The 18,251-nt window shown below is 46.2% G+C and overlaps 1 protein-coding gene across 1 annotated transcript in view; it reads left to right on the top strand.

The window, feature by feature from the left end:
• The window catches only part of LOC132209345 (utrophin-like), a 360,974-nt gene that overhangs the window by 337,883 nt on the left and 4,840 nt on the right, over positions 1–18,251 (top strand). The window contains exons 2-3 of the mRNA XM_059644469.1: positions 6,939–7,072; positions 15,422–15,690. Of these exons, the coding sequence (XP_059500452.1) occupies positions 7,000–7,072; positions 15,422–15,690 (342 nt within the window). The 5' untranslated portion in view covers positions 6,939–6,999. The remainder of the gene's footprint in view (positions 1–6,938; positions 7,073–15,421; positions 15,691–18,251) is intronic.

Here is an 18,251-nt window from a genome sequence, read left to right as displayed (position 1 = left end):
AATGGGATGCAGTGAATGAGTGAAATGGGAAGCTGTGAATGAGTGAAATGGGAAGCTGAGAATGAGTGAAATGGGAAGCTGTGAATGAGTGAAATGGGCTGCAGTGACTGAGTGACATGGGGTGCAGTGACTCTGTGAAATGGGATACAGTGACTGTGGGAAATGGGTTGCAGTGACTGAGTGAAATGGGAAGCTGTGAATGAGTGAAATGGGAAGCTGTGAATGAGTGAAAGGGGATTTTGTGACTGAGTTAAAGGAGATGCTGTGACTGACGGAAATGGGATGCACTGTCTCAGTTCAATGAGATTCACTGTCTCAGTTAAATGGGATGCAGTGACTGAGTGAAATGCGATGCAGTGACTGTGGGAAATGGGTTGCAGTGACTGCAGGAAAGGATTGCAGTGACACTGGGAAAAGGGAGGCAGTGACTGAGGGAAATGGGATGCAGTGACTGAGTGAAAGGGGCTGCTGTGACTGAGTGAAATGGGATGCAATGACTGAGGGAAATGGGATGCAGTGATTGAGTGAAATGTGATGCAGTGACTGAGTGAAATGGGAGGTAGTGACTGACTGAATTTGGGAGGGAGTGCCTGAGTGAAATGGGATGCAGTGACTGAGGGTAATGGGACGCAGTGACTGAGTGAAATAGGATGCACTCTCTCAGTTGAATAGGATTCACTGTCTCCGTTAAATAGCATGTAGTGACTGAGTCAAATGGAATGCTGTGACTGAGTGAAATGGGATGCAGCGGCTGAGTGAAATGGGAAGCAGTGGCTGATTGAAATGGGATGCAGTGGCTGAGGGAAATGGGATGCAGTGGCTGAGGGAAATGGGATGCAGTGACTGAGGGAAATGGGATGCAGTGACTGAGGGAAATGGGATGCAGTGACTGAGTGAAATGGGATGCAGTGACTGAGGGAAATGGGATGAAGTGGCTGAGGGAAATGGGATGCAGTGGCTAAGTGAAATGGAATGCAGTGACTGAGGGAAATGAGATGCATTGACTGAGGGAAATGAGATGCATTGACTGAGGGAAATGAGATGCATTGACTGAGGGAAATGAGATGCATTGACTGAGGGAAATGAGATGCATTGACTGAGGGAAATGAGATGCATTGACTGAGGGAAATGAGATGCATTGACTGAGGGAAATGAGATGCATTGACTGAGGGAAATGAGATGCATTGACTGAGGGAAATGAGATGCATTGACTGAGGGAAATGAGATGCATTGACTGAGGGAAATGAGATGCATTGACTGAGGGAAATGAGATGCATTGACTGAGGGAAATGAGATGCATTGACTGAGGGAAATGACATGCAGTGACTGAGGGAAATGACATGCAGTGACTGAGGGAAAGGAGATGAAGTGACTGAGGGAAAGGAGATGAAGTGACTATGGGAAATGGAATGCTGTGACTGAGGGTAATGGGATGCACCGTCTTAGTTCAATGAGATTCACTGTCTCAGTTAAATGGGATACAGTGACTGAGGGAAATGGGATGCGCTGACTGAGTGAAATGGGATGCGGTGACTGAGGGAAAGGAGACGCAGTGACTGTGGGAAATGGGTTGCAGTGACTGAGGAAAATGGGAGGCAGTGATTGAGTGAAATGGGATGCAGTGGCTGAGTGATGTGGGATGCAGTGGCTGAGTGAAATGGGATGCAGTGGCAGAGTGAAATGGGATGCAGTGGCTGAGTGAAATGGGATGCAGTACCTGACGGAACTTGAATGAAGCGTCAGATGAGAAACGGGATGCAGTGACTGTGTGAAATGGGATGCAGTGACTGCGTGAAATAGGATGCCGTGACTGCGTGAAATAGGATGCCGTGACTGCGTGAAATGTGATGCCGTGACTGCGTGAAATGGGATGCAGTGACTGAGTGAAATGGGATGCAGTGACTGCGTGAAATGAGCTGCAATGACTGTGTGAAGTGGGATGCAGTGAATGAGTGAAGTGAGGTGCAGTGACTGATGGAGATTGAATGCTGTGTCTGATGCAAATGGGATGCAGTGACTGAGGGAAATGGGATGCAGTGACTGAGGGAAATGGGATGCAGTGACTGAGGGAAATGGGATGCAGTGACTGAGGGAAATGGGATGCAGTGACTGAGGGAAATGGGATGCAGTGACTGAGGGAAATGGGATGCAGTGAGTGATGGAAATGGGAGGCAGTGATTGAATGAAATGGGTGCAAGTGACCGTGGAGATGGGATGCAGTGACTTGGGGAAAGGAGATGCAGTGACTGAGGGTAACGGGTTGCAGTGGCGAATTGAAATGGGACGCCGTGTCTCTGTGAAATGTGATGCGGAGACTGTGGGGAAATGGATGCAGTGACTGAATGAAATGGGATGCAGTGACTGAGTGAAATGTGATGCGTTGACTGATGGAAAGGAGATGCCGACACTGTTGGAAATGGCATGCGGTGACTGAGTGAAATGGGAAGCTGTGAATGAGTGAAATGGGATGCAGTGACTGAGGGAAATGGGATGCAGTTACTGAGGGAAGTAGGATGCAGTGACTTTTGGAAATGGGATGAAGTGAGTGATGGAAATGAGAGGCAGTGATTGAATGAAACGGGTACGAGTGACCATGGAGATGGAATGCAGTGACCTGGGGAAAGGAGATGCAGTGACTGTGGAAACGGGATGCTGTGACTGAGGGTAACGGGTTGCAGTGGCTAAGTGAAATGGGACACCGTGTCTCTCTGAAATCTGATGCGGAGACTGTGGGGAAATGGATTCTGTGACTGAATGAAATGGGATGCAGTGACTGAGTGAAATGTGATGCGTTGACTGAGTGAAATGGGATGCAGTGGCTGATTGTAATGGGATGCAGTGGCTGAGTGAAATGGGATGCAGTGACTGAGGGAAATGGGATGCGCTGACTGAGTGAAATGGGAAGCAGTGGCTGAGTGAAATGGGAAGCAGTGGCTGATTGAAATGGGATGCAGTGGCTGAGTGAAATGGGATGCAGTGACTGAGGGAAATGGGAGGCAGTGATTGAGTGAAATGGGATGCAGTCACTGAGTGAAATGGGATGCAGTCACTGAGTGAAATGGGATGCAGTCACTGAGTGAAATGGGATGCAGTGACTGAGGGAACTGTGATGCGTTGACTGATGGAAAGGAGATGCCATCACTGTGGGAAATGGCATGCAGTGACTGAGTGAAATGGGAAGCTGTGAATGAGTGAAATGGGATGCCGTGACTGATGGAAATGGGATGCAGTGACTGAATGAAATGAGATGCAGTGACTGAGGGAAATGAGATGCACTGATGTAGGGAAATTGGATGCACTGGGTGAGTGAAATGGGATGCACTGGCTGAGGGAAATGGGAAGCAGTGACTGAGGGAAATGGGAAGCAGTGACTGAGGGAAATGGGAAGCTGTGACTGAGGGAAATGGGAAGCTGTGAATGAGTGAAATGGGAAGCTGTGAATTAGTGAAATGGGCTGCAGTGACTGAGTGACATGGGGTGCAGTGACTCTTTGAAATGGGTTGCAGTGACTGAGGGAAATTGGTTGCAGTGACTGAGTGAAATGGGAAGCTGTGAATGAGTGAAATGGGAAGCTGTGAATGAGTGAAAGGGGATTTTGTGACTGAGTTGAAGGAGATGCTGTGACTGAGGGAAATGGGATGCACTGTCTCAGTTCAATGAGATTCACTGTCTCAGTTAAATGGGATGCAGTGACTGAGTGAAATGGGATGCAGTGACTGAGGGTAATGGGACGCAGTGACTGAGTGAAATAGGATGCACTGTCTCAGTTGAATAGGATTCAGTGTCTCCGTTAAATAGCATCTAGTGACTGAGTCAAACGGAATGCTGTGACTGAGTGAAATGGGATGCAGTGGCTGAGTGAAATGGGAAGCAGTGGCTGAGTGAAATGGGATGCAGTGACTGAGGGAAATGGGATGCGCTGACTGAGTGAAATGGGATGCTGTGACTGAGGGAAAGGAGATGCAGTGACTGAGGAAAATGGGAGGCAGTGATTGAGTGAAATGGGATACAGTCACTGAGTGAAATGTGATACAGTGACTGAGTGAAATGGGATGCAGTGACTGAGTGAAATGGGATTCAGGGACCGACGGTCATGGGATGCAGTGACTGATGGAAATGGGATGCAGTGACTGAGGGAAATGAGATGCAGTGACTGAGGGAAATGAGATGCAGTGACTGAGGGAAATGGGATGCAGTGAGTGATGGAAATGGGAGGCAGTGATTGAATGAAATGGGTGCAAGTGACCGTGGAGATGGGATGCAGTGACTTGGGGAAAGGAGATGCAGTGACTGAGGGAAATGAGATGCATTGACTGAGGGAAATGAGATGCATTGACTGAGGGAAAGGAGATGCATTGACTGAGGGAAAGGAGATGAAGTGACTGTGGGAAATGGAATGCTGTGACTGAGGGTAATGGGATGCACCGTCTCAGTTCAATGAGATTCACTGTCTCAGTTAAATGGGATTCAGTGACTGAGCGAAATGGGATGCGCTGACTGAGTGAAATGGGATGCGGTGACTGAGGGAAAGGAGACGCAGTGACTGTGGGAAATGGGTTGCAGTGACTGAGGAAAATGGGAGGCAGTGATTGAGTGAAATGGGATGCAGTGGCTGAGTCATGTGGGATGCAGTGGCTGAGTCATGTGGGATGCAGTGGCTGAGTCATGTGGGATGCAGTGGCTGAGTGATGTGGGATGCAGTGGCTGAGTGAAATGGGATGCAGTGGCTGAGTGAAATAGGATGCAGTACCTGACGGAACTTGAATGAAGCGTCAGATGAGAAACGGGATGCAGTGACTGTGTGAAATGGGATGCAGTGACTGCGTGAAATAGGATGCAGTGACTCCGTGAAGTGTGATGCCGTGACTGCGTGAAGTGTGATGCAGTGACTGCGTGAAATGTGATGCAGTGACTGCGTGACATGTGATGCAGTGTCTGCGTGACATGTGATGCAGTGTCTGCGTGACATGGGATGCAGTGTCTGCGTGAAATGGGATGCAGTGTCTGCGTGAAATGGGATGCAGTGTCTGCGTGAAATGGGATGCAGTGTCTGCGTGAAATGGGATGCAGTGTCTGCGTGAAATGGGATGCAGTGTCTGCGTGAAATGGGATGCAGTGACTGTGGGAAATGGGATGCAGTGACTGTGGGAAATGGGATGCAGTGAATGAGTGAAGTGAGCTGCAATGATTGTGTGAAGTGGGATGCAGTGAATGAGTGAAGTGAGGTGCAGTGACTGATGGAGATTGAATGCAGTGTCTGATACAAATGGGATGCACTGACTGAGTGAAATGGGATGCACTGACTGAGGGAAATGGGATGCAGTGATTGAGGGAAATGGGATGCAGTGACTTTTGGAAATGGGTGTATACAGTTGTATAGGGTGCTGGTGAGGCTTGGTGTGGAGTAGTTTGTACAGTTTTAGTCTCCTCACTTGAGAAAGGATGTACTGGCACTGGAGTGGGTGCGAAGGAGGTTCACGAGGTTGATTCCAGAATTAAAAATGTTGCTGTATGGGGAGAGATTGAGTAGACTCCGATTGCAGTCACTGGAATTTAGAAGAATGAGGGGTGATCTAAAAGAAACTTTTAAAATTATGAAACAAATGTATCGGAAATTGTTTCCACTGATGGGCGAAATTCCAACTTGGGGGCACAGCCTCAAAATAAGTGTGATCAGATTTAAAACTGAGTTGAGGATGAGCTTCTTTATCCAAAGGGTTGTGAATCTGTGGAATTCTCTGCCCACTGAAACAGTTGAGGTTCCCTTGTTGAATGTTTTGAAAGCCAAAACAGATAGATCTTTGAACAGGAAAGGAATTGAGGGTTATGGTGAATGGGAGGGTAAGTGGAGCTGAGTCCGCAAAAAAGATCAGCGGAACGAGCTGGTAGAGACAGATGGCCTACTCCTGTTTTATTTCTTATGTCCGTATGTCCTTAGATTGCCATCCTTGTCATTCCTCCTTCCCTGGAATAGGCCAGTTCTGAACGCTGATCAGTAGGTCTTTAAATAACTCCCACGTATCAAATGTTGACTTGTTCAATAAAAGCTCCTCCCAATTAATACTGCTCAGCTCCTACCTAACACTGATGTAATTTTCCCTCCCCCAATTTCGTCCCTTCCCACAAGGTCCTGATTATCCATGGCTGTCTTAAAATGTAAGGAGATGCGATCGCCCATTTAAGAAGCTCCTGCTTCACTGTTTTTCCCAAGTGGGAGTCAGCTACAGGCTTTCTTGTTCCACGATGGGGGAGGAAATGGCCGAGAGGTATTATTGCTGGACTGTTAATTCAGAGACTGAGATAACATTCTGGGGACCTGTGTTCAAATCCCAGCACAGCAGATGGTGGAATTTGAATTCAATATAAAAGAAAATCATGAATTAAGAATATAATGATGACCATGAATTCATTGCCAAATGTCAGAAAAACTCACCTGGTTCACTGATGTGCTTTCGGGAAGGAAACTGCCACCCTTACATGATCTGGCCTACATGTGACTGCAGACCCACAGCAATATGATTGACTTTGAACTGTCCCCTGGGCAATTAGGGATGGACAATAAACACTGCGTAGCTCGGGATGTCCTCCTCCCATTAACAAATAAATAAAATTGGTTTCTAGATCTTCCGATCCAAGATCGTTTCTTGCTCTCATACTAATTTCTTTGCTTACAGTCACTTTCCCTCCTGCCTGTCTTTTTGGAATGCCGTATAGCCCTGCGCACTTAGCTCCAGTGTTGATCTCCTTGTAACCATGTCTTTGTAATAGCTATAAAATCATGCCCGTCAACCTAGAAATGTGCTATTAATTTGTTGATTTTGTTCTGAATACAATGAGCACGCAAGCAAAGAGCCATGAATTTAGCTTTATCACTTGATTTCACCTCTTGACACTATTTACAGCTGTTTTCTGTTTGTACATGCTGTCTTTTCCAGTAGCACGCTGAGTATTGTTATCCCGATAGTTCTTTCGTATCAGTCCGTGTGTATTCCTGGGCGAATGTGCTCGTGTGGTCTCAGGAGTTGCGGAGGTCACGGCTCTGGGACAGCCGTTTCATCGCTCTATGCTGCAGGTAAGAAGAAAAGAAAATCTCTTGCTCTGAGCTCTGCAAACCTGGGCAATGTCAAAAGGGAAACAAGGTCAAAAGAATTTCAACAAGAATCTCAAAATTAACTGCTGAATTCATATCAACATTACGGGCATCGCCCAACTTAGTGGCCACAACATCCCACTTTCTATTCTTCACAAACAATCCAAAGGCTGAAGTATCCGTATCCCTCTTAACTTTTATGGTTTTTGAGCTAATTTCTTGTTTCTAACTTGTGCATATTTGTGGTGCCTTATGACTTCTTGCATTTAGCAATTGATAAAACTCACTCTCTCACGAGTTCAGGAGAAGCTAGTTTTATAGAATCCCCAGTGTGGAAACAGGCCACTCAGTTCAACAAGCCCACAGCAACCCTCCAAAGAGCATCCCACCTAGACCCATCCCCATTCCCCTACTCTATCCCTGTCAGCCTGCATTTCCCATGGCTAATGTACCTAACCTAGACATCCGTGGGCACTGTGGGTAATTCAGCATTGCCAATCCACCTAACCTGCACATCTCTGGACTGTGGGAGGAAACCAGAGCACCCAGCAGAAACCCACACAGACAAGGGGAGAATGTGCAAACTCCACACAGACAGTCATCGGAGGCTGGAATGGAACTCAGGTCCCTGGTGCTGTGAGGTAGCAGTACTAACTACTGAGTCACCGTGTCACCCTGAGTTATCTTGACTCCTTCTGAAACATAGGAAGGTATCCACAAGGCAAAGATCCTTTTTAGTCAGCTTAATTCATACCAACTGAGGTAGATCTAGTTGGGTGTGTAAAGAAGGGGAGTCTTTCACGAGGGAACTTAACAATTTGGGAGACTCAGTCACCGAGGGAGCCTGACCCGAAGACTGGTCAAAACAATAATGATTCGATATGAATTAGTTAGAATGCAGCTGTTAACAGTAATCCTCCATCCCGATGTGGGAGCGAGATTTAACATTCAAAATCAAAACTGAAACTCTTGAACAAGGTAGTTCAAAACAGCCAGTTCTCTGATTGAGGTTGTTGACTTGCTCGCCGAGCTGGCTTCTTCTCATTCAGACGTTTCGTCACCATAATCGGTGACATCATCGGTACAGCCTCCAATGAAACGATGTTATTCTACTCTGTCTGGAATTGACACTGTCCAGTCTGTTACCATGAGTACTGTCATTTCCGGTTTTGATCTGTATGGGTTTGTGTGTGGGGGTCCAGTTGTATCTGTTTGTTGGTTGCATTATGGGTGGAGAATCACGCCTCTCAGAGGACACTGCGACAAGGTAACCGTAGTAGCCCAAGCCAAGCATAGACACGCACAGGAATTCCGAGAGGCATGGTTCTGCACCCGTTCTCCAGCCTCACATTCTTGGTCTCTTCAGTCTGAATATGATCACTCAACCATATCCTTGATGACAAACAATAGAGTCTTACTTCCCAAAATCTACAAACAGGACTGTCCAGACAGATCCATTTGTTCTAATGATATCATCTTCTGCTGGAGGGATTCCGAAATGTCTGCATTCTTCCTCAACTGAGCATTCCTTGCATTCGTGGTTGACAGAGCTGTCAGCCACGTCCATTGTGCTGCAGGGTTCCCAAGCGGAATATATGAGTTGCTGTTCCTGCAACTTTGGGGTGGCATCATTTGTGGCACTGCAGGAGGCCCATGTTCAGTTTGGTTATGACTTTTGAGGAACGGATGGTCCCTTTGAGATTGAAATTGGAGAAAGATTTCAGGATTTTTTCATGTTCTTGTCTTTCTGTTATGCCCCTAGGAAAAAAGCAATGAAAGTGCCGTTAATGTTTTGCACGGCGAGCTGCTGCACACTAACCGGTCTCACACCATTACCATCACCTTGCCCTTGTGAAGGCAGATATGGATAAGGTTCTCAAAGCTGATAGAAGATTGAAACCACTCTAATCCTGTGACGATGGTAAGTTTCCCTTCTTTAAAAAAAAATGCTTGCAGCTGAATTCGCATAATATAGAGCACAGTGGCTCTGGTTAACACCACTGTCTCAATTCCACCCTTTGGTGACTTTCTGTGTGGAGTTTGCACATTCTCTATGTGCCTGCATGGGTTTTCTCCGGGTGCTCGAGTTTGCTCCCACAGTCAAAAGATGTGCAAGGTCGGTGGATTGGCCGTGCTAAATTTCCCACGGTGTTCAGTGATGTGTAGGTTAGGTGAGTTATAGGTGGATGGGTCTGGGTGGGATGCTGTGAGGGGCAGTGTGGACATGTTGGGCTGACCGACCTGTTTCCACACTGTAAGGGTTCTCTGATTCATGATTCCATGATTTTACTGAGCGCAAAGGTACAATATTGACTCGTCAGATTTGTCTCACCTCTTTACACATTGATAAGAAAGCTTTAATGTCAGTTTCTATGCATTTGCAACTTGTCTGCTGTCTCTGACAAGGCTGACGATATCTCCTTCTCTAATGCACATCCCCTGTCCCCCAACACTGAGAGGTGACACTTGCTTTTCATTTAGTACAATAAAAAAAACAATAGCCTCCATATTACATCCAGCGGCTTCTCTTAACACTCACACACTGTTCTTTTTTCCCTCCAGGTATTGACCACCCATCATTTCTAATTCCTCATCTCATCTCTCTCTCATGCGCTCTCTCTCTCTCTCTCTCTCATGCGCTCTCTCTCTCTCTGTCTCTCTCTCTCTCTGTCTTTATCTCTCCTCTCCCTGTTCTCCCCCATCACTTCACTCACAGGCACCAACAGAGGTTCACAGTCACACTATGTTGCACATGCATATTCTGCCCCTCATGCACAAACACACTACACACACACACAAAAAAAGTCAGGAACACAGTCTCTCACGAACACACTCTGTCACATTCTCACTCATTCATACTCCATACCGTCACACAGTCGTACACGGTCTTGCACACATTCTGTGGCACACTTGCATGCACTGTTGCAGGATCTTTTGCCAATGCTCTCACTCTCAAGTACACACATACTACCACAAATCTCTCCCTCACACACTTAGGTTTGCAAATTCACTTGCTGTCAAGCTCACTCACACTTACAGACACACTCACTCCCTCATGCATGCTGTAACACTCCCTTCTTGTGCTAACTCCCTTTCACACACTCTCAAGCACAGTCACTGGCACACACATTCTGTCGTGCGCACACACACACTTTCATGCACTGTCTTTGCACTCTTGAGCACAATCATATGCTCACCTCTCTCTTGCACACAGTCAATTTGATTTGAGTCAGAGATAATGGGAGCTGCAGATGCTGGAGAATCCAAGATAATAAAATGTGAGGCTGGATGAACACAGCAGGCCAAGCAGCATCTCTGATGAAGGGTCTTGGCCCGAAACGTCAGCTTTTGTGCTCCTGAGATGCTGCTTGGCCTGCTGTGTTCATCCAGCCTCACATTTTATTATCTTGATTTGAGTCATAATTGTCACATGTGCCCAGGTACAGTGTAAAGTTTTCTTCTGCATGCAGTATAGACAGGTGATATCAAACAAGGCGCATGAGTGAAACGGAACATAGTGACAGCTACAGAGAAGATGCACAGAGAGCAAGATCAAAATTAGATTTAAGCTTTTCAGTGTCCTATTCAGATGTCCAATAACAGCAGTGAAGAAGCTGTTCTTGAATCTTTTCACGCATGTATACAAACTTTTTTTACATCTTCCCTTCAGAAAAAGGGAGAAGAGAGTGTAATTGGCGGGTGAGAAGGGCCTTTGATTATGTCAGTTTCTTTCCCGAGGCAGCGGGAAGTAGAGGTGGAATCAACGAATGGAAGGCTGGTTTGCATGATGGACTATGCTGTGTTCATGACTCTGCAGTTTCTTGTGATCTTAGGAAGAGCTGTTGCCAAACCATGCTGTGACATGCATCCAGATAGGATGCTTTCTCTGGTACATGAATGAAAGTTGACCTTGCGGACACTCCAAATTACCTTAGCCTGCTGGGGAAATAGAGACATTTGGTGTGCTTTTTTGCCCATTGCGACGATCTGGGTGGACCAGGAGAGATTGTTGGTGATCGACACTCTCAACTATCTCCACCTCAGCAACATCTCTCTCACTGTCTGATGCAGGCGCTCACACACTCACATTCTGTCACCTATTCTGTCTGTCTGTCTCTCCCTCTCTCCCTCATCGCCCATCTCTCTGTCTCGCTCTCTCTCTCTCTGTCTCGCGCTCGCTGTCTCTCGCTCTCTCTCTCGCGCTGTCTCTCTCTCTCGCGCTGTCTCTCTCTCTCTCGCGCTGTCTCTCTCTCTCGCGCTGTCTCTCTCTCTCGCGCGCTCTCTCTTCCTCCCCCACCCCCCAACCTCTCTGGCTCTCTCTCTCTCTCTCTCTCCCTCTCCCTCTCCCTCTCTCTCTCTCTCTTTTTCTCACACACCAACTCATTGCTCAGTATTCCATGGTATCTGAATTGTTGGAAGAATTAACTTAGACTGAGCGTGGATTTTCTCCCAAATTAGTTATGACAAAGCAGAACCAATTCTGCCTGGAAGAAGAAAGGCAGGAGCCATAATAATTAGGGATTGTTTTGCTGGAGGAACCGTGCTGTGATATGCATCCAGATAGGATGCTTTCTGTGGTACATCAATGAAAGTTGCCCTTGTGGGCACACGCAATTGCCTTAGCCTCCTGTGAAGTAGAGACAATGGTGTGCTTTTTTGCTCATTGCGATGATGTGGATGGACCAGTGAACTAATCTAAGCCCATCCCCCTACACGATCCCATTATCATCCATATGCTTATCCGAGGACTGTTGAAATGCCCCGAATGTGGCTGAGCTAACTGCATTGTCAGGCAGGGGGTTCCACATCCTTACCACTCTCTGAGTAAAGAACCTGCCTCTGATATCTATCTCAAATCTATTATCCCTCACTGTTAAGCTGTGCCCCCGAATACAAGCTGACGTCATCATCCTCGGAAAAAGACCCACACTGTCCACCCTGTCTCATCCACTGATCATCTTGTATGTCTCTATTAAATCCCCTCTGAACCACCTTCTCTCCAATGAGTACAGACCCAAGTCCCTCAGCCTTTCTTCAGAAGACCTTCACTCCGGACCAGGCAACATCTCCTCTGCACCTTTTCCAATGCTTCCACATCCTTCCTGTAATGGGGCGACCAGAACTGTACGCAATATTCCAAATGAGACCGCACCAGTTTTTTGGACAGTTGCTCTGGATCTCAATCCCACTGCCAATAAAACCTAAAACACCGGAAGCCGCCTTCACAGCACTATCAACCTGGATGGCAATTTTCAGGGATCGACATAGATGGACACCCTCTGCACAGCAACACTACCAAGAATCTTTCCATTGACCCAATATTCTGCCTTCCTATTATTCATCCCAAAGTGAATCACCTCACATTTATCCGCATTGAACTCCATCTGCCACCTTTCTGCCCAATTCTGCAGTTCATCCAAGTCTACCTGTCACCTGCAACATTCTTCCACATTGTCCACCACTCCACCGACTTGAGTGTCATCTGCAAACTTACTAACCGATCTACCAATGCCTCCGTCCAAGTCATTTATTAAAATGACAAACAGCAGTGGTCCCAAAACAGATCCTTGAGACAAACCAGAAGTCACCAGACTCCAGGCTGAATATTTTCTATCAAACACCAATGGTTGCCGCCTTAGCCAAAGCCAGTTTCTAATCCAACCTGCTAAATCTCCCTCAATCCCATGTCTCCATGTTTTCTCCAATAGCCTACCATGTGGAACCTTATCGAAGGCTTTACTGAAGTCCATGTCCACCACGTCAACTGCCCGACCCTCATCCACGTGCTTGGTCACCTTCCAAAATTACTCAATGAGGCTTGTGAGACACGACCTGCCCTTGACAAATCCATGTCGACTATCTCCCATCAAATTGGTGCTTGCTCGATGACTATAAATCCTATCTCTTATAATCCTTTCCAAAACTTTTCCTGCAACAGACGGAAGGCTCACTGGGTTTATAATTACCTGGGTCATCTCTACTGCCCTCTTTGAACAAGGGCACAACATTTGCAACCCTCCAGCCTTCTGGTACTAAACCTGTAGACAATGAGGATTCAAAGATCAAGGCCAAAGGCTCCGTCACCACCTCCGTAGCCTCCCAGAGAATCTGAAAGTTTCGAAGGATGCTGCATTGTATCCGGAGGTTGGTGGGGTGGTACGTTAGGACGAGGGAGACTTTGTTTTGGTTGTTGTTGCGGGGTGGGGTGAGAGGGATTTGTTGCAGGAAATGCTGGAGACACGGTCGAGGGCGTTATCAACCACAGAGCGGGGCAAGTTGTGGTCCTTGAAAAATGAGGACATCTGAGATATACGGGAATAGAATACCTCATCCTGTGAGTGCAGATGCAGAGGCAAAGGAATGGGGAATAGGGGATGAATTGTTGCAGGAATATGGTGGGAGGAGGTGTAATCTTGGTAGCTGTGGGAATTGGTGGAGTTGAAATAGATATTTGTTTCTCAGTGGTTGGAAATAGAGTGGTCCAGGTTGGAGAGAGAGGTATCAGAGATTGTCCAGGTTAACTTCAAGTTCGGGAGGAAGGTGTTGGTGAAGTAGATGAACTGCTCGAGCCCCTTGTGGGAACACAAGGCGGTGCCGATACAGTCATCAATGTAACGGAGGAAGAGGTGGGGTTGAGGGCCAGTGTAGGTACGGAAGAGGGAGCGTTCCATGTAACCTACAAAGAGGCAGGCATAGCTTGGGCCCATTTGGCTACCCTGGCCACCCTCTTTGTCTGTAGGAAGTGGGAGGAATTGAAAGAGAAACTGTTGAGGGTTGTTCAAGGACCGGAACTTACCCCTCCTCAGTGGTCAAAAACACCCTCGACCGTGTCACCCGCGTTTCCCACAACTCATCCCTCTCACCCGCACCCCATAATAACTACCAAAACAGTGTCCTCGTCGCCCTCACGTACCACCCCACCAACATCTGGATTCAGTGCGTCGTCCTCCGACCCTTCTGCCATCCGCAATCCGACCCCACCACCAAAGACGTTTTTCCCACCACCCTTAGGTGACCCCCTTATCCGCTCCACACTCCCCTCTAGCACTCCCGACACCCAGCACTTTTCCCTGCATATCCATAAATGTTGTCATCAAAACGTTTAAAATTCACTGGTCCCGATACCTCCCCCCACATCCCAGGCCCCAGGAAGAATTTCCTCAGCAAACAGATGTTTACCTGCACATCTGCTAATGTGGTAGACTGTATCCACTGTTGCCATTGTGGCCCCCTCTACATCGGGGAAACCAAACAGGTTTGGGGACCGCTTCGCCTGTGCTCAGTTTGCACTAAAGAACTGCACCTCCCAGTCGTGAACTGTTTCGACTCTCCCTACCAATCCTCAGGTAACATGTCCATCCTGGGCCTCCTGCAGTGCCACAACGATGCCACCTGAAGGTTGCAGGAGCAGCACCTCATATTGCGCTTGGGAACCCTGCACTCCATGGTATCAATGTGGACTTCACAAGCTTCAAAATCACCCCTCCCCTTCCCGCATCCCAAAACCAGCCCACCTATCCCATCCTGCCACCTCAAACCCCACCCCCATTTCCTGCCTCCTAACCTCTTCCCGCCCCGGAGACCTGTTCGTCCTCCCCGGACTGACCTCTCCCCTCCCTACCTCCCCACCTACATTCACCTCTGCTGGCTCCATCCCCACCTCTTTAACTTGTCTGTCTCCTCTCCACCTATCTTCTCCTCTATCCATCTTTGATCCGCCTCCCCCTCTCTCACTATTTATTTCAGAACTCTCTCCCGTCCCCCTTTTCTGATGAAAGGTCTCGGCCCAACATGTCAGCTTTTGTGCTCCTCAGATGCTGCTTGGCCTGCTGTGTTCATCCAGCTGCACACTTTGTTATCTCTCCGTCTCTTAACAACCTCATTAAGTGAGTTCTAGAGCGAACTATGCAGGGTAGACTTTGGGTTTATCATTCTAACTTGCCAGTCCTGAAAGATGAAAGTTGGTTTGTGTTGGATGTTTGTCTCATAGCTACGAAAGATACACTGAAAGGATTTTTCAAATCTTTTGTTGAGAATTGTACCCATTTAGTCACTAATCCTTTTCCTTTTTTAAAGCTTCCTTGGTAGTGACAAATTTCAAATATCTGCGGAATTTTATTTGGCTTTGTATTGGTTCTCTGTGATTCTCTGTTCATGGCTCCACGACCTGCTAGCTAATTACAGAATTTATCATTGATGTGCTTCAGTCTTATATATCCCAATTTCAGGAGAAAGTCCAGAGAGACCTTTTAAAGGAAAGGGGTTCAGAAAGAAAATCTATCGATCAAAATCATGAACAGTTGATAAATTATTTGCACTTCATATTTCCAGAACCTACCCCGGAAGAGAGAGCCCAGAGAATTGCCAAAGCTGTCCGCAAACAGTCAACAGAAGTGAAGGAAAATTGGGAGCAATTGAAAACCCGTGCGAGCAACTGGCAGAAACAGGTGGAAAAGGCGTTGGAGAAACTTCAAGAACTGCAGAAAGCGCTGGATGATCTTGAGGCTCATGTGATAACAGCTGAGGGGGTCCACACTGATTGGCAACCTGTGGGTGACCTGCTTATTGACTCATTGCAGGATCACATTGATAAAACCACAGTAAGTGCAATTACATTACACTTCACTTATGAACAGATGTAACCAGAATGTTGTATCGAGACGATCAGTAATATGAGTATTCAGTAATATTGATTGAATGGTTGTTAACTGAATTTGCAAATTAAAAGTTAGTTGAGCATGCCTTCTGATGATATCACAACATGAATATCAGTATAATTGAGGATTCTATTAGTCAGTGACATCAGCTGAGTTATCTGCTTGTTGCCATGTTATCAGGGTTAAAGGTAAAGTCTTAGCACGCCATTTGGCGACTCCTTAGAGAGAGACAACTGGTTATGATTTAACCTGAAGATCACCACGCCTCAGTCAAGTAGAGCGGTTGAGGCGAAGACCCTTTGTGGTCAGCTCACTGGTATGGCAATTGAGCCCTCTCTGCAGGGCATCACTCTGCATCACAAACCAACTGAATTTGAATAGAGTTTAGGATTGGAGAGCAATCCATGCAATTATTTTTTTTAATGAATGTTTCTCACTGGGACTCTCTCACCGGCAAACTTTTTAAAAGCCAGCTCAGCCATACAGGCGAGATCAGTTCCTGATCTCAGCTGAATTTTTTGACCTGGGGTGGGTCAGCGTTAGGAGTTCAGTGATTGGAATGAATTCTCATGAAGTTAGCGAGAGGGATACTACACGTGAATAGATCGATGTTTTGAGAAGAGGATGAGATATGAGCAAAAGTTTAATTGATGTGGAAGACCAGCCACAATCATCATCGATGGTGGAGCAGGCTTGAGCGGCCATGCAACATTGTGCTGCCGCTATTTGACTTGTTCTGTGGAAAGGAAGGAAAATGGTCCAAGTGTCAAAAATGATGAAGACCACATCATTCTACAACCTCAAAATTTGATTGTGTTCAGCATATTATCACTCCTGGTACCCCTAAATCCTGGTCTATCATCTCAGCAGCTCGACTCTGCCCATAAGCTGGTTAGATGTGACATTTTTGAGGGATCTTCTCAAGTCTGAAAATCATTTTTGTTTTTGTAGAATCAGAGTTGGCCAGTGTGGAAGGAGGTCGTTTGGCATATCATAGCTCTTTGAAGTAACTCCCCAATTCATCCCCCTCTGCTTGGCAATGACTTGAACCACTTATAAAATCTCTTTAATGGAGGGAAACTTTGAAGGCGTCTGAAAGGAGTATTCACAATCCCAGAATACAACTGAGCCTTATTAAGTTGTTAGTTCTGACGGTCAAGAGCTTGATGAAAGAGGATTGTTTTAAAAAGTGCCTTAAAAGAGAAAACGTACAGAGGCTAAGAGGTGTAGGAAGTTAGCGAGTTTTGAGAAGATTTTTTGCTCGGGTTGAGGTTCGGGATGTGAGTTTGCTCGCTGAAGGTGTAGGAAGTCTCTTCTTGGGTTTGAAGCCGACACAATTAAATGTTTGGCAACTAGTAGTGGGCCGTTTAAAATCAAGAGTGGGCAAGAGGACATAATTAGACGAGTGCAGATATCCTGAAGTATAGTTGGACTGGTGGAGATTACGAAAATAGCGATAGGCATAGCCAAGGAACGATTTGTAAACCAAAATGAGAATTTAATAGAATTACTGTTAATAGTATCAATCAGGTAGAAAGTACAGAGAAGAGGATTTGGTTCAAGGTGAGACTCGGGCAGTGGAGTTTTAGACGACGTCAAGTTTTCAATGGGCAAATGTGGGACTCCAACAGGGAATGCATTGGAATTGTCAGGTCCAGAAGTGAAGTAGTTCCAGATGAAGGTTTCACTGCTAATGAGCCAAGACAAGAGACAGGTAGGCAGAATTGAAAAGATGTAAAGAGACAGCTTTAGGGATTGCATGAATGTGTGGTCGGACGTTCATCATGGGATAAACAAGATGCCAAGGTTGTGCTGAGACAAGCGTAATATTACATTGTTGCCAAGGCGGAGTAATGCAATCAGTAGGTAGTGAATAGAGATTGGTGTGGGGACCACAAAGTGGTCTTCCCAGTTTGAAATTGTTATCTCTACATAGTTGCGCAACTTAATGTTCTGTTCAAAAGGCATCACTGACAAGGAAACAGAAGTTAGCCATTTGTTTACTTGTCAATATATCTTGATTTTTCCACCATGTTCTCCAGTTAATAACACAAGATGTGCACTGTACGAACTGAACTGTTCAAACCTTAAAAGGAGATGTTAAAATTGTGGAATATAAAGTTAAATTTATTTCTTTGAAAATTTGAATAAATTACATGAAGGTTTGACCAAGACTGCAAGGAATTAGATGGAACATGAGATGAATAAAACAAGCAGTAGTAAGGTGGTATTAGCTGGACGTTCCTGAAGAAAGAGAACGCAGCCAACCTTTCTTCCATCAGGGGGATTAATTGTGTGGTGTCAGACACAGTCGATTCAATCATTCCTTCTGTCTTTACTGTCTGACTGGACTGTGGTTGTAATATTTCCTTTTTTAAACGCTCAAGGTTAGACATACTTCACTTGACATTCTCATTTTATAAATTTTAAGAAGTTGACTTATTGTCAAGTCACGGTAGTATTGAAGACACATTCTGTAAGTGTTTGAAGTCAGAAGTCACATG

The sequence above is a fragment of the Stegostoma tigrinum genome, unplaced genomic scaffold (genome assembly GCF_030684315.1).
Source record: "Stegostoma tigrinum isolate sSteTig4 unplaced genomic scaffold, sSteTig4.hap1 scaffold_88, whole genome shotgun sequence".
Classification (NCBI taxonomy): Eukaryota; Metazoa; Chordata; class Chondrichthyes; order Orectolobiformes; family Stegostomatidae; genus Stegostoma; species Stegostoma tigrinum.
This window is presented reverse-complemented; position numbering and strand designations above follow the sequence as displayed.